Raw genomic sequence first — 14,495 nt, 5'->3', positions numbered from 1 at the left:
CATCACGTGGTTCTGGAGTTGTAGAAGGCAGGCTTACTGCTGACCCCAGGACCTTGCCTGACATTGCCTTTTTGAATCAATTCTTGATACTTGCTTGTTTCTGTCCCTCTTTGGAATCTAAAGCTGAAACACCTAAGGGAAGGCTAAGGAAGTAGCTCATCAAAGGTTCAAGTTAGTTGGATTCTGATTAATTTATGGTGTTATTGGGACGCCTGGGTGGCTCAGCAGTTGAGCATCTGCCTTTGGCCCAGGGTGTGACCCCAGGATCCTGGGATCAAGTCCTGCATCAGGCTCCCTACGAGGAGCCTGCTTCTCCCTCTGCCTGTGTCTTTGCCTCTCTCTCTGTGTCTCTTATGAATAAATAAAATCTTTAAAAAAAATAAATATTTATGCAGTTAGCACTTCGTCTTCCCCAAAGAGCCTCCCCTACGTTTTTACTTTTTCCCCTCCCACACTCTGGTTGGTACTATGTGTTCTTGGTGGGGGAAATTAGAAGTGGAAAATACCAGAGCACTGACCATGTCGGACACCTGGCCTGTGTGATCTCATGTCGCCCTCGCCCATTACCCTCTCCCACTTTATAAATGAAGTAACTGAGGCCCACAGAGGTTCTGATCTGCTGACGTCACAGTAAGTGGCGAAGGGGAGATCAGGATTTGAACCCACGTGTGCTGTGTTCAAAAGCAGTGGTGCTGGATAAAAGGGGGGCTTTGACTTTCTCTAAGCCCACATAGTCAGAGATCGTGCTTTCTGCCTTCAGCTAACAGCCTCATTTGTAGGAGTTTCTTTGTGTAGATGGCATGGAGGAGTCTCAGCACAGGTGGTTATAGTAGTAAGAACAGTAACAACGACAGCAGCTGATGTTTCTTGAGCACTTCTTGTGTGTCCGTCACCATCCCGAATACACAACATACACAATAGCTTACTTGGCTCTTGAGATACCATGTCTCACCCATTTTATAGGTGAGGATGCTGACACAGAGGGCAAATAAATGATCCAGTGATGCATAATAAGTGGCAGAAGCAAGATTCAAATCCAGAAAGGCAGTCTGGCTCCAGAATCCAAGCTCTTAATTTTATTACATTACATATTTTCTAGACGATTATTATTATTTTCTTCTCAGGAATCCTCTTTTGTATCAGGTACTTTTGTCTCTGGTTTACCATCCTTGATTTCCTGACACTCATAAGCAAATAGTTAAATTTTTTTTTTTTCAAGTTGGGGTCACGAGGGAGTCATAGAGTCCTGATGGTGTAGGAGTTTAATTTATGCCTCCTCTAACTCCCGTTTCTTCAAACTTCTGCCACAAGATGGCTCCTAAAACTTGGGGATACTAGACTCCAAACCAGTGCTGGCTTCTCTTCTTTGTACTCTCCCTCCATTCCTTGCCTCAAAACATGGCTGCTTATCCCCGCTCTGGGGCTTTCCATAGGAGCGTCCCCTGCCAACTGCTCCCTCCACTCCTTTAAGAATACTTTGTCAAGGGCAACCCAGGTGGCTCAGTGGTTTACGCCGCCTGCAGCCCAGGGTGTGATCCTGGAGACCGAGGATCGAGTCCCACGTCGGGCTCCCTGCACGCAGCCTGCTTCTCCCTCTGCCTGTGTCTCTGCCTCTCTCTCTCCTCTCTGTGTATTCTCATGAATAAATAAATAAAACCTTAAAAAAAAAGGAAGAATATTTTGTCAAATATTCTTATTCCAAAGAATCGAAGAGAAACCCAGGGACTGTTGGCTCTCCCATGCGGGTCCATTTATCAGCCTTACACTGGTCATGTCTTCTGCTCCAAAAGGGCTCTGTGTGATCTGTGCCCCAGATCGGTTCTTGCCAGGGCCACCTGATGGCCTGACCACATCACAGGTATCTGATTCATTAAAATCTCTGGCTGGATGGCACGATCGATTGTGGATCTATTATCGACCATTTTTTTTTTTTTTCTTTTACCTACTTCCTGTTCCATCTGCTGGTCCCCAAGGAAATCTTCCAGGAATGCCATCACTCCCATTTTGTTGATTTAGCTCAGCCTGACTCCCATTGATCATAGTGTGTGACCCCCACGGGGCATTTAGGTTAGGCAAGACTTTAAGCCAGTTCAACATATTCGATCCTTCCCTTGTAATCAATTCTTTTCTCTCTTAATTTTAAAGCAGGAAAAAAAAATTTTTTTTGAAGCAGGGCTTTGCTTCCTTCTGATTTTCTCTAGCACCAAAAACACCCTCCAATTACATATCCCTAAATACAGAAGCAATAAGGGAAATGTCAGCACTCATTTTCCAAATGTTTATGACCCTCTCTTGGTCTGGCTATTAAATATTGCACATTCAAATTGACAAAGCAATAAACAAGCTTCCAAGAGGACAGCCTCCGGTGTAGAAAGCCGACTTGTCAGTGGGTGTATTCTGCTGGGATTTTACTGATGGGTAGTCAGGATGAATATTTAATACCCTCTGGATGCTGCCAAATCCGTTTTCTCCAATTTCTTATTGCTGACCTGGCAGATGGGGAGAGCTGAGCGCTTTTTCTTTGACTTGCATGGGTCCAGGGCATGTGAGCAGTGGCTGCCCTTGTCACAGTCTGGCAAGTGACAGGCTGCCTCATCCCTAGTGGGACTGGCCCCTACTTCTAGGAGAACCTGGGGTTCTCCTCGCATGCTGTGTGCAAAAGGCTTCTTGCGCTCGGTGCTCAGAGACAGGGAGCAGGAGTGCCAGAGCCCTAGGGGAGTCCCCAGCCCGCCCCCAACTCCTCAGGCTTCGTTGTCATGGTGACGCCAGGTGCACCTGCTCACACTCCCTGCATAAGGGTCACTGCTCTGTCTGCAGACAGGGCACGTCTGGGTTACTCCTGAGTAGCTGTTTCCACTTCCAAACTTTTGCTACTTTCTCTTCGCTCTTCCCTCCCACTGCCTCGTGCAAGCACGTTTGAGCACCTACTGTGTGCCTGTTTCCATGCTGGGTGCCGCAGCTGCAGAAATAGGTGTGTCCCAGTTCCTGGGCAGAGGGAGCACAGGGAAGAGTCACAAGGTGGTGGGAGAGCCGGCCTGGGGTACGGGCGGTAGGCATTAGGAAGGAATCAGCTTGTTTTGGGGGTGGGCAGTGGGACATCTCAGGCTCGGAACAGAGTGTGCGAAGAACATTATGGAGGAAGGAAGCAGCATACATGCTTTGATATGACTGAAGCATGGGGTCAAGGAGGGGTCTGGCCCCAGGTATGTTGGCAAGGGCCAAAGGAGCCCCTGGTTATACACCGAAGCACGGAGGGTCATCATATGCACTATGTCCTATGCTTAAAAGCAAGGACAGACTAGCAGCCTGGACTTGATCCTTGGCTCTACTATTTATTAGCAGTGTGACCTTGGCCCATTTCTATAAAATTGGGAATAAGAATACTTATTTCCTAGATCTGGTGGGGAGCAAATAGTTAATGTTTATGAAGTGCTTAGAATAGTGCTCAGCACATAGAAAGTTATCTATAAGTGTATTAAATAAGAACATTCTAAGCAATCAGGAGTTCTAATCATGCTTGGATCGTATAATCCTTTTATAACAATTTAGAAGAGTCCCTTTATTGCTATTAAAATGAAATTCCTAGACAGTATAACATTCCTACTGACATAATCTTTAAAATTTGTTACAGTGCACTAATTATGGAATAAAGGATGATTGTTTTTTAAAAAAGTGGTTTGTAATAAAATGATGTATTGTAACATATCCATGGTCAGGGGCAGCTACCCTGGGCAGGCGCACTGCTTCTCTGTCCCTAGAAAAACTGACCGACCAACCGACTGTCAGGCCTGTCAGCCCCAGCAGTGCTGCTGCCCTGACGGGGTTTCCGAAATCCTGAGTTACTCTTGCAGCAATGCTGAACAATATAAAGGAAAACCTCCCTCCCTTCATTTACCTAGCATATGTTAAAACCATGCAAAAAAAAAAAATATATATATATATATATAGTGGTGATGGTAAAACGAAAGTTGGTTCCAGGCTCAGGGACAGCGTTTTCACCCGTATGAATGTCATTTGAAAGTCATGCAAGACATGAAGCAGAGGTGTGTTGATGGAGCTGTCCCAGACACGGGTTGGCATCAAACGCTGGCTTTAGTCCATTAAACATTTGCCCCTGCCCCTCACCCCTCACCCAATCAATGTGACAAGGAAAGACCTGCCCACAGATTTCCCTGATATCTCTTGGGGCATCACTGCCCTGTTGAAAATTGTTGTCCTGGGGAGCCACCACGGGCCCTAAGCTGGCAGCAACAAGCTCCTGTTGGTGGGCTTAGGACGCTTTCCCTGCGGGGGCCTGCGGCCAGGAAGCTCCAGTGCAGGCTGAGTGTAAGGTTGGGCAGGGATTCTAGGGGCTCAGACAGGGCATGACCAAGGGGAGAGAGAAGAGGGGGGCTCTTAGGATGCAGGAACTGTACTGTGTAGTAACTGCTTGGCTGACAGGTACCTTTGCTTTCTCCTTCTCTGAGAGGGGGTGGGACGCACATACTCACATGCACCCTCCTTCATTCATTCTTCCCCCGTAGCTTTCCCTTCCTGGCAGACTTGCTTCCCTCAACTTGACAGATGCCTGCTGCCCTGCCACTGGCCCCCTCCATGCCTCACTTTTCTGATCACTGTCACATGTCTTTAAGAAAGAACAGTCTTCTCTCTCTCTCTCTCTCTCTCTCTCTCTCACTCTCACTTTCACTCACTGCCCCAAATCTCCTCACCTGCTTCCTCTGGCCTTTGCTCAGCCCCCGCACAGAAAGTGCTGTCTCCCGTGGCCCACGGCCACCTCACCACAGCACCTGTGGCTTCTCAAGCTTAGTACCCCTCAGACTTAGCTGGGGGCTCGTCAAACTGCAGGTCTCTTTGGGATGTAGTGGTCTCAGCAAGTCCCTGGGTGATGCTGATGCCTGAGGGCCACAGACAGGCCCCCTGAGAGCCTCGAGTAGGCAGGGTCTGGTCCACGCTCTGGGCAGTCCGGCGGTGGAGGCTGACCTCTGACTCTATCTGCCACCCTGACCACTTGGTTTTCTCCGAATGTGCCACCTTTGCTCACCTGTCCTTTCTTTCTTGAATGCCCTTTCTCTCGCTCCCGTGCCTGGGCAACACCTACCCACTTGGTTCTCAGGGCTGAGCTCAGACGTCACATGCTTTTTCAAGCGTGCCGTGCCTCCTGTCACAGTCAGGATTAAATACTTTTCCCTTATATATTCCCATACCTCCAAGAAAAGACCAATCACCTATTTCTTCAATTCATCCATTTATTAATTTGTTTGGCGAATGGTTGGGTCTCAGTCCCTGCCCATCAGGTGCTTATAATTTAGTAGGAAAGAAAAGGCCTTCAAAAAATTAACCTCGGGACGCCTGGTTAGCTCAGTGGTTGAGCATCTGCCTTTGGCTCAGGGTGTGATCCCAGGGGTCCTGGGATGGAGTCCCACATCGGGCTCCCCACATGGAGCCTGCTTCTCCCTCTGCCTCTCTGTGTGTCTCTCATGAATAAATAAATACAATCTTTTAAAAAAATTAAAAATCAAAATGTGAGGCAGCCTGGAAGAGCTCTAGCAGGGTGTAAAAGAACTTCACTGGTGGAAGAAAGGAGTTCTGTGTGAGGGGCACACCCACAAAGCAGAGTCCCCTGGATGGATAGGTGGCCAGTGAAGCCACGGCTCCTCCCTGCTGCTGAATTCCTCCAGATGCCTCTCACTGTCCACCACCCTGTCCTTGTTGTAACACAGCAGCCTCTCCCAGAATGCAGGACACACGATTCCACTCCACGAGAGGCCTAGGAATGGAACCCTTCAGATGCAGAAGGAAAGAGCCCTCCTCTCAAACAGGACACAGGCCTGGGAGCCTGAGATGCCCCCCACCCTATCCCGAGGCAGGAGGCAGCACAGGTGGAGCCAAAGCCGGAGGGCCTCTCTCCACAGCCTCTCTTCCTGCCCCTTCCTCCTGCTGACTCACTGTTGGGGATTAACCAAGCTTCTGTCCCCTAACAGCTTTCCTTTCACCTGTGTGCCATTGCCCTCCCTAAATATTACTTCACTCATAGGGCCCCAGGGATTCTCAGGCTTTAAGGGGTACCTGAGTTACCCAGGGATCCTGTTGGAGGCAGATTCTGAGTCAGCAGGTTGTGAGGGGTGGGTCTGGGAGTCTATATTTCTAGCAAGTTCCCAGGTGACACCCATGATGCTGCTGCTTGTCCCGGGGCCACACTCTTAGTAGCATGTTTGCCACTTGGTTTGCCAGTTCTGGATCTCATGTGGAGCTTTGAACGTGGGCCAAACCCAGAGACCCCAAAAGAAATGGAAATAGTGAATACATATTGGACGTTTATGTTCTCCTGGGTTCTGTGCTAAACTCTCTCCATAGACCATTGCATTTAGCCTACACAACACTCCTTTGAGGTTTTGTCATCAGGCAGATGAAAATTTCTACGGTCCTTAAGTGGGCTGGGCCCCCCTTCCTCTGCAGACGAGGATGGTGCAGGCAGGCTGCCCACCGCCCAGGGCAGTATCGGGACAGGACTCTTGAGATCTTCCTAATTAGGCACGGGGGGCTGCTGGCTGTCCTGCACTTCAAGGGAAGGCCCTTCTTGCCCTTGAGATGTAGAATAGGAGCTGACCCCTTGCCCACCTGTCAGGCGTGCACCAAATTTCAAAAATGCCTCTCTTTTAAGCTTTTCAATACTTCACAATATTTTGACATGGGAAGGAAAGAAAAATGGAAATGCTTTGAAACATCTCTCTTCCTTGGATTCTTGTACTCAGACCATGTGACTGAATTGAGGCTTAGTCATAGGATTTCAGTTTAACATATGCAGTTACTATAGCAATTGAGGTTTCCTTAGTAACAGTTGCAAAAATAATCTGGCCCCAATTAATAATACATTTTAAAGCTCTTTCTACTCTACACTGAACAACCCAGGTTTTTGGACAAGAACCAGATAATTCAGGTGGTATCATTTGTGCTGATATAGATATCATTTGCATGCGGTGAATTGGGTTGGAAAGGAATGAAAAGGGAGCTGGTTGTTTTCAAGTATTGTAGGAATCCGATCTGAAAAGTCGACTGGCAAGCTAATATGCATCTAGTTTGCAGAGCTTGGAAGCTTACTGGTAAACCGTGCCCTGGATTCCCAGTGTGCCCTGGAGGACTTTGTGTTTTTGAAGAAGGGAGAACGCAGGAGACTGGGCTTGTTCACAACAACAGATGAAAAGAAGGGTGGGGCATGGGACGGAGGATTGCTCTCATACTCTCATATTGGTGTGTTACTTTTTTTTTTTCTTTTTTTCCTCTTCTTTTTAGAGAAGGTGAAGGGCTGAGGGAGGGGCAGAGGGAGAGAAAGAGAGAGAATCTTAAGCAGACTCCAAGCCCAGGGCTCTACGCTGGGTTTCATCTCATGCCCCAGATATCATGACCTGAGCCGAAACCAAGAGTCAGATGCTCTACCAACAGCCACCTAGGCACCCCTCGTATTGTGTTCTTGATGGTTTGAGAAGGCCTGTGAGAATGTGAAGTCGGCAGTCCTTTGGTGAAGAGTGTCCCCTGATTCACTAATGAGTTATTCATTCATAGAGTTGGAGTGTGCAAAGCTGCTTTCACTATTAGCTCCCTAGGAGGAACTCAGAGCTGCGTCTTTTTCCTTTCTTTAAACTTTTTCAGTAAGGGGAGATTGGTGGGGAGGGAGAAGCAGTGCCAAGTATAATAAGGATGAAGTGGGTTTGATCCCAGGTTACCTTCATAAGATATATTTCCTTAGACCTTGGCTTCTTGCCTCCTTAAAGGTGAGCATTGTCATTAATTAGCAGGTAGGGTGGCACTCTGCAGTCTGCCCTCCCTTCTGATTTTGGAGCAGGGCGGCCAGGGGAAGGACCCTGGAGTTAGCTCTGTTCTGTCCTGTTGCTCGCCACTTTCTTCTCAGCCTCCTCCCACTCTCTGCCCTCAGGAAGATCACCCCAGCAATCCTCTAACTACGGGCTACATACTGGCATACTCTCCCCCATGTATCACAGCAGACACTGATCAAGCACTTTCTGCAGCTCAGGCACTGTGCCAGGCTCCAGGGGTGCAACAATGAGAACCTCCACTAGGCACGACGGTGTTGTTATTCAGGGTGTCCCTAGCACTTAGCATCGGTGGGGCCACACTTGAAATGTTTGTGGAGTACAAGAGCAAAGGTTGACTTCTACCCTCAGAGCGCTCACAGACTAGGGTGGAGGAGAGACTAAGGAAAAACAGTTGCAAGATATGGAAGATACTTAGAGAGGGCTGATGCCAGTGCTGACAGGGGGCTTCTGGCCCAGTAGGATGGGAAGGAAGGACGGGGGTGGAGGGACGAGTGCACAGAAGGGCCAGAGGGGAGATGGTGGAGGACGCCAGGCAGAGAAGTCAGCTGAACAGCAACCAGAGCTCAGGGAGGAGGTGCAGAGATGCTGGAGTCGGGGTGGGGGGCTTGTGGGGTGAGTCCTGGAGATAAACCAGGACATCTGGGTGAGAGCCAGACCCTGGAGGGACTTTGTAGTGTGAAAGGAATTTTTTTTCTCCATAAACCATAAGCAGTTGGGAACCATTAAAGTTTCTAAGCAGGGAAACGATTGGGAAGATCTGAGTTTTCTAGCAAAGTCCCCTGGAGGCCACGTGACATGAGGAGAGCAGGCGGGAGACTGAGTGAGGGGTGAGGCAGGTGGAGGGAGGTTGGGGTGAGGCCGGCTCTACACCACCTCCCTCACACCGATCCCCACTTCAGAGGAGGCCTGTCCTCCTGGAGCTGGAGGCTGGAGGCTGCAGGGGAGGTCGGGGACTGGCATATGCCCAAGGGGGCAGGTGGCAGCCATTCTGCTCAAGTGGCCCTCTTTCCTCTGCAGTGACAAAGCTGCAGGTGAGCAAATCCAAGAGGACCCTCACCCTGGTGGAGAACAGGCCCATCCAGCTGAACTGCTCCGTCAAGTCCCAGACCAGCCCGAACTCCCACTTTGCGGTGCTTTGGTACGTGCATAAGCCCTCGGACGCCGACGGCAAGCTCATCCTGAAGACCACCCACAGCTCCGCCTTCGAGTTTGGCACCTACGCCGAGGACGAGGGCCTGCGGCCCAGGCTCCAGTTCGAGAGGCATGTGTCCGGGGGCCTGTTCAGCCTCACCGTGCAGAGAGCCGAGGTCAGTGACAGCGGCAGCTACTACTGCCACGTGGAGGAGTGGCTGCTGAGCCCCAACTATGCGTGGTACAAGCTGGCCGAGGAGGTTTCAGGGCGCACAGAAGTCACTGTGAAGCAGCCAGGTGAGGACACAGGGTGGAGCCGTCCTGGGCCAGTGGGCTTAGCGCAGAGAGACGGCGTGGGGGTGGCGGGCTCTGCCGGGCCAGGGCTGGGGGTGGGGGCAGGCGCACAGGCCGGGGTCCTAGCACGGCTTTGGCTGGCTTTGGCTGCGGTGCATTCTGGTGCCGAGGACAACCTCAGGAAAGCACCCTCGACTCTGCTGTTAGGGGCAGCATCTTTCTCACCAGGCAGAAGCCCAAGGGGCGGCCGTGCTGAGCGGGAGGCGGCGCGGCAGGGTCCCCGGCGGCACCTGGATCTTCTCCTGGGTTTGCAGGTGGCACCCCACATCTCGGGCTGGTGCCAGCTCCATACCCAGCGTTCTCGTCTGAAAGGTGCTTTCTGGTCTCCCTCCTCTGCTTCCCCTTTCTTCCTTATCACCCGTTTCAGCCCAGGGAGTAGCCTTTCCTGTTTCCAAAGTTGACCCTCCCCCACCACCACCTGCCCACTCAGAGCCTGTGGGTGCAGCCCTCATTCTGCTGCCAGACGGACCAGGGATGGCCCCTGACTTCTGCTGGAATGTTTCAGGGGGAGGGAGCACTTCCTACCTCCACAGGACCCCATTCTGTTCCATCCACCACAGGGCAGTCCTACTTGTTGAAAAATCCCCTCCATGTAATTCCCCTCCAGATTCTACATTTGCTCCTGGAACAACCCAGAAGAAGTTTGGGTCATATATATACATATTTTGTAAGATTTTATTTATTCATGAGAGACATGCAGAAAGAGGCAGAGACACAGGCAGAGGGAGAAGCAGGCTCCTTGCAGGGAGCCCAGTGTGGGACTTGATCCCTGGACCCCGGGATCACGCCCTGAGCTGAAGGCGGACGCTCAGCCACTGAGCCACCCAGGTGCCCCAGGTCCTATCTTTTCCATGTCACTCTCCCTTTTCTTGTTAAGAGCTCTAGTTCTATGAACTCCCCCCACAATGTGGCCTTAAGCTCCCTCTCCATCCCTCATTCCTGCTTAGCCTGCAGTATAAACAACCAGGCTGCCTGTCCTTCCTGATGGGCCCGGGTGCTATGTTGCCACCTCAAGTCTCATCTCCATGCCTTCATTTTTGTTGTCCTCTCTGCCTGGAATGCCTCACTCCTTCTGCTTCTCCCCTATCTTCTCTACATCCCCAAGACCTCACTCAGCACCACCTCCAGGAAGCCTTCCCTGCTTTCTCCCACATCACCAGAGGCTCCTTTTTCCTTATAAAACACCAAGTGTAACAATTCTATGTTTGCATTTCATTTCCACTCTACTTTAAGTACTTTGAGGACAGGGCTGTGTCTTTGTATTTTCAGCCACTGATATGGTACCCTGAATAAATACTGACTGAATGAGGAATGAATGGCTGCTCTCCTCGAACACCCCAGGACCTTTGTACTTATTGTTCTCTGAGCCTGGAACATGTTGACCATGGATATTCATTTATCTCATTCTTCCTCAGAGAGGTGTTCCTAGCTCATTTTAACTAAAATAGCACCCTAGTTACCCTGTACCCTCTTCCCTGTCCCCTGTGTAGCATACATCCCCACCTGGCATTCTGTTTATTTACCTCTGCATATGTAACTACAAACTGCTTATTTGTATTTATGGAAACGCATTTATTATCAGATATTATGTATAGAAATAAATGTGTGTATATATATTTTTCACCTTTGTGTTTGCACAGCATGTCTCCCAGGAGGCCTCAGTAAATACTGGTTCAGACAGCATGTGGTACCAGGTGCAGAGGCCTGGATGTGGCCTGGCCCATGCTGATTGCAGTGGGGCTGGTCCCCTCTTTTCCCTCGGGGTGCTGTGTTGCTAAGACTGCCCCAGTGCAGGACTCTTGGTGCCTTTCTTTTTTTTTTTTTTTTTTTTTTATTTATTTATGATAGTCACAGAGAGAGAGAGAGAGGCACAGAGACACAGGCAGAGGGAGAAGCAGGCTCCATGCACCGGGAGCCCGACGTGGGATTCGATCCCGGGTCTCCAGGATCGCGCCCTGGGCCAAAGGCAGGCGCCAAACCGCTGCGCCACCCAGGGATCCCTCTTGGTGCCTTTCGATGACACCTTTGTGACCCCTTTCTGCTGGCGCACACTGTGAGGGAAGCTCTGGTCTGTCTGTTCCCTCTTGGTTTTTCCAGAAACCTCAGGCCAGTCCTCGGGGCTTTTGAACGCGGACACTTGTCATTTGGCTCACAGATGTTCTTTTAGGTTTCTGTTTCTTCCTGTCTGTTTTCGGTTTTGGTCACTTTCTCTGCAAGAAGCACAGGATCCCCTGCCCACCTCGAGTTCCCCCCTTGGGCACCATTCATCCTTTGCCTTTGCTTGTTTGTACAGAAACTAAAAGATTCTCGGTGGATCCTAAATTTATCGAGGGAACTTCCCCATCTGAGACTACAGACTCACAGTGAGCTAACTGGGCCAACGCACAGGGCTGCACGAGTATTTGTCAAAACACATGTAGTAAGATCTCTGTGGGAATGCTAACGCTATAAACAGCAAACTCACAGGACACTGATTAAAACAACACAGCCCTCCTTCTCAGTGGAGACTTTTTTTCATTTCTTTGTTGTTTTTCTTCTTCTCCTGCTTCTAGTTCTTTTTCTCTACATACCACCCCTCTCCTTTTCCTGATGAGAAAGCATATGCTTATAGAGCTTTTGGAAAACACACGAAAAAGGAAGAAAATAATCTTTCAACCCAGAGACAACTAGAGTTAATATCTTCATACACAGACACATATACACACGTGTATATGTATATGTGTGTTTTGGGTGACTGGTTATTTAAAATACCTTTTCTGTTAATTTTTAAAAGATTTTATTTATTTGAAAGAGACAGAGAGAGGGAATGAGAGGAGGGGCAGAGGGAGAGGGAGAGAGAATCATAAGCAAGACTCTGCACTGAGCGGGGTGCCCGACGTGGGGCTCGATCTCATGACCCTGAGATCATGACCTGAGCCAAAACCAAGAGTGGGTGGCTTTACTGACTGGCCTGTACCAGCAGGTTCTCAGCCTGGAACATGTTGACCATAGATATTCATTTATCTCATTCTTCCTCAGAGAGGTGTTCCTAGCTCATTTTAACTAAAATAGCACCCTAGTTAGAGTGGGTGGCTTTACTGACTGAGCCACCCAGGCACCCCTTTTTTTCTGTTATTTTATTTCTTTTAGACCTTTTATTTTTTTTTTTTTTCTTTTAGACCTTTTAATTACAGAATTTACTGCATTGCATGGTAAAATATTCTGACAGTTTTGGGGTGTAAAAAAGTGATCATGCATGGCCCTCCCCCTCCTCAGGTGTCACTCCGGAGGTATCCTTGCCCATGTGCTTCTGTACTTTTACTGTTTTGTAGGGTTTTGATCCCCGTGGTCCAGATACACTCATCAGGACCTTTTATGAAATTACAGATGTGTCATCAGAGTGTGCCATCATTAGTGACACTTTTTCTCGGGAGGAGAATCTGACTGGCTGAGTTTTCAAGTCACCGGTTCCATCAGTATCAGGCTTTTCTTTACTGAAATCAGATCAGTCCTGTTCCCAACTTGAGAGAGAACCCGACAAAGTAAGAACTGCAGTTTGTAAGGGCAGCTCAGGAACACACTTAACTGTCGCTTCTGCAGGTCTTTCGTGGTGGATGGTCCAGCATATTCTAGCCATCACACTGTCAATTTTCAAGATTTGGGAGAGGGGGGCGGGGGCGGGTCTCATCATGCCCTTTCCTGCCTGGCCCCTCCTAGCCATATGCTCATGGGCTGCTGCCATTTATTTTTTTTATTTTTATATTTTTTTAAAGATCCTATTTATTTATTTATTTATTCATGAGAGAAAGAGAGAGAGAGAGAGAGGCAGAGACAGAGGGAGAGGCAGAGGGAGAAGCAGGCTCCATGCAGGGAGCCCAATGTGGGACTTGATCCCAGGACTCTAGGATCACACCCTGGGCCGAAGGCAGGCACTCAACTGGCTGAGCCACCCAGGTGTTCCAGCTGCTGTCATTTAGATGTGGAGTCATCTATACTTCATGCTTGTCCTCTCCTATGCACCTGAACTGATGAGCTATAAATTGGGGGACGGCTGTTACCGTGAGCTGCTTGTAGTCCATGCACTCGGGATGCGTGATCAAGGGGCTCTGAACGTGCCAGGCACCACACCTGGGAAATGTTTCTGCTAACCGAGTGTGTGCCTCCGCCCTTTGGTGTGGGGAAGGCACACACTGCGCGTGCACGCCCGTCACCTGTCGCTCCTTGCAGCTCGTATGTCTTTCCTTGCCTTTCTAGACAGCCGCCTGAAGCTCAGCCAGGCACAGGGGAATCTGTCGGTCCTGGAGACACAGCAGGTGCAGCTGGAGTGCGTGGTGCTAAACCGCACCAGCACAGCCTCCCAGCTTGTGGTGGAGTGGTTTGTGTGGAAGCCCAACCACCCGGAGAGGGAGACCGTGGCCCTCCTGAGCCGCGAGGCCACCTTCCACTATGGAGAGCAGGCGGCCAAGAACAACCTGAAGGGGCGGCTGCACTTGGAGAGTCCTTCGTCAGGCGTGTACCGGCTCTTCATCCAGAACGTGGCGGTGCAGGACAGTGGCACCTACAGCTGCCGGGTGGAGGAGTGGCTGCCCAGCCCCAGCGGCGTGTGGTACAAGCGGGCAGAAGACACAGCTGGGCAGATGGCTGTTACTGTCATGCGGCCAGGTGAGTGTTCATGTCCCCAGGCCCCTACTGCTTTGGGTATTTCCCCCTGCAAATGTCATGTGTTGTGCGCTGCACAAAATTGTGTTCATACAGTGTTTGCAGCTAAATATACGAGCACTTATATTTTGCATCTGCACTCAGAATTGCCTCAACTTTTTTCCCCCCTAGTAAATGGAAAATTGTACATCTGGCTTTGGCCTAGAGTGATTCTGTTTCTTAACCAGAATAGCATTTTTCAATTAATTCTTTTAGAACAGAGAATATTTTTTTTTTAAACAGTGCATTCTGATTCAGAGGGTGGTGGATATGCAAAAGTCTTGATACAGTGGCCATGTGGTTTCAAAAAATTAAGCATATGTATTTTCAGTGGAAAAGAATCGATTCGCATGCTTTAAATAGAAGTAGCACACCCTAAATAGAAAAAGATGAGATTCAGTCTTTCACTTTCTAATAACATTAGTGGTACCAATGACTGTTCCGTGTGGCCTCTCTTGTCCTTGTTGCTGTTTCTAATGTATGTATATGCACATAATCACT

The 14,495-nt window shown here is 49.5% G+C and overlaps 1 protein-coding gene across 4 annotated transcripts in view; it reads left to right on the top strand.

The window, feature by feature from the left end:
* The window catches only part of IGSF3 (immunoglobulin superfamily member 3), a 91,926-nt gene that overhangs the window by 69,269 nt on the left and 8,162 nt on the right, over nucleotides 1-14,495 (top strand). For all 4 annotated transcript variants that reach the window (XM_035700457.2, XM_035700456.2, XM_035700454.2 and 1 more), the window contains 2 exons: nucleotides 8,850-9,260; nucleotides 13,551-13,958. In XM_035700457.2, coding sequence (XP_035556350.1) covers nucleotides 8,850-9,260; nucleotides 13,551-13,958 — 819 coding nt within the window. The remainder of the gene's footprint in view (nucleotides 1-8,849; nucleotides 9,261-13,550; nucleotides 13,959-14,495) is intronic.

Source organism: Canis lupus, chromosome 17, assembly GCF_003254725.2.
Source record: "Canis lupus dingo isolate Sandy chromosome 17, ASM325472v2, whole genome shotgun sequence".
In the NCBI taxonomy this organism is placed as follows: domain Eukaryota; kingdom Metazoa; phylum Chordata; class Mammalia; order Carnivora; family Canidae; genus Canis; species Canis lupus.
Note: the sequence above shows the minus strand (reverse complement) of the source record. Positions and strands in the feature narration are given on the sequence as shown.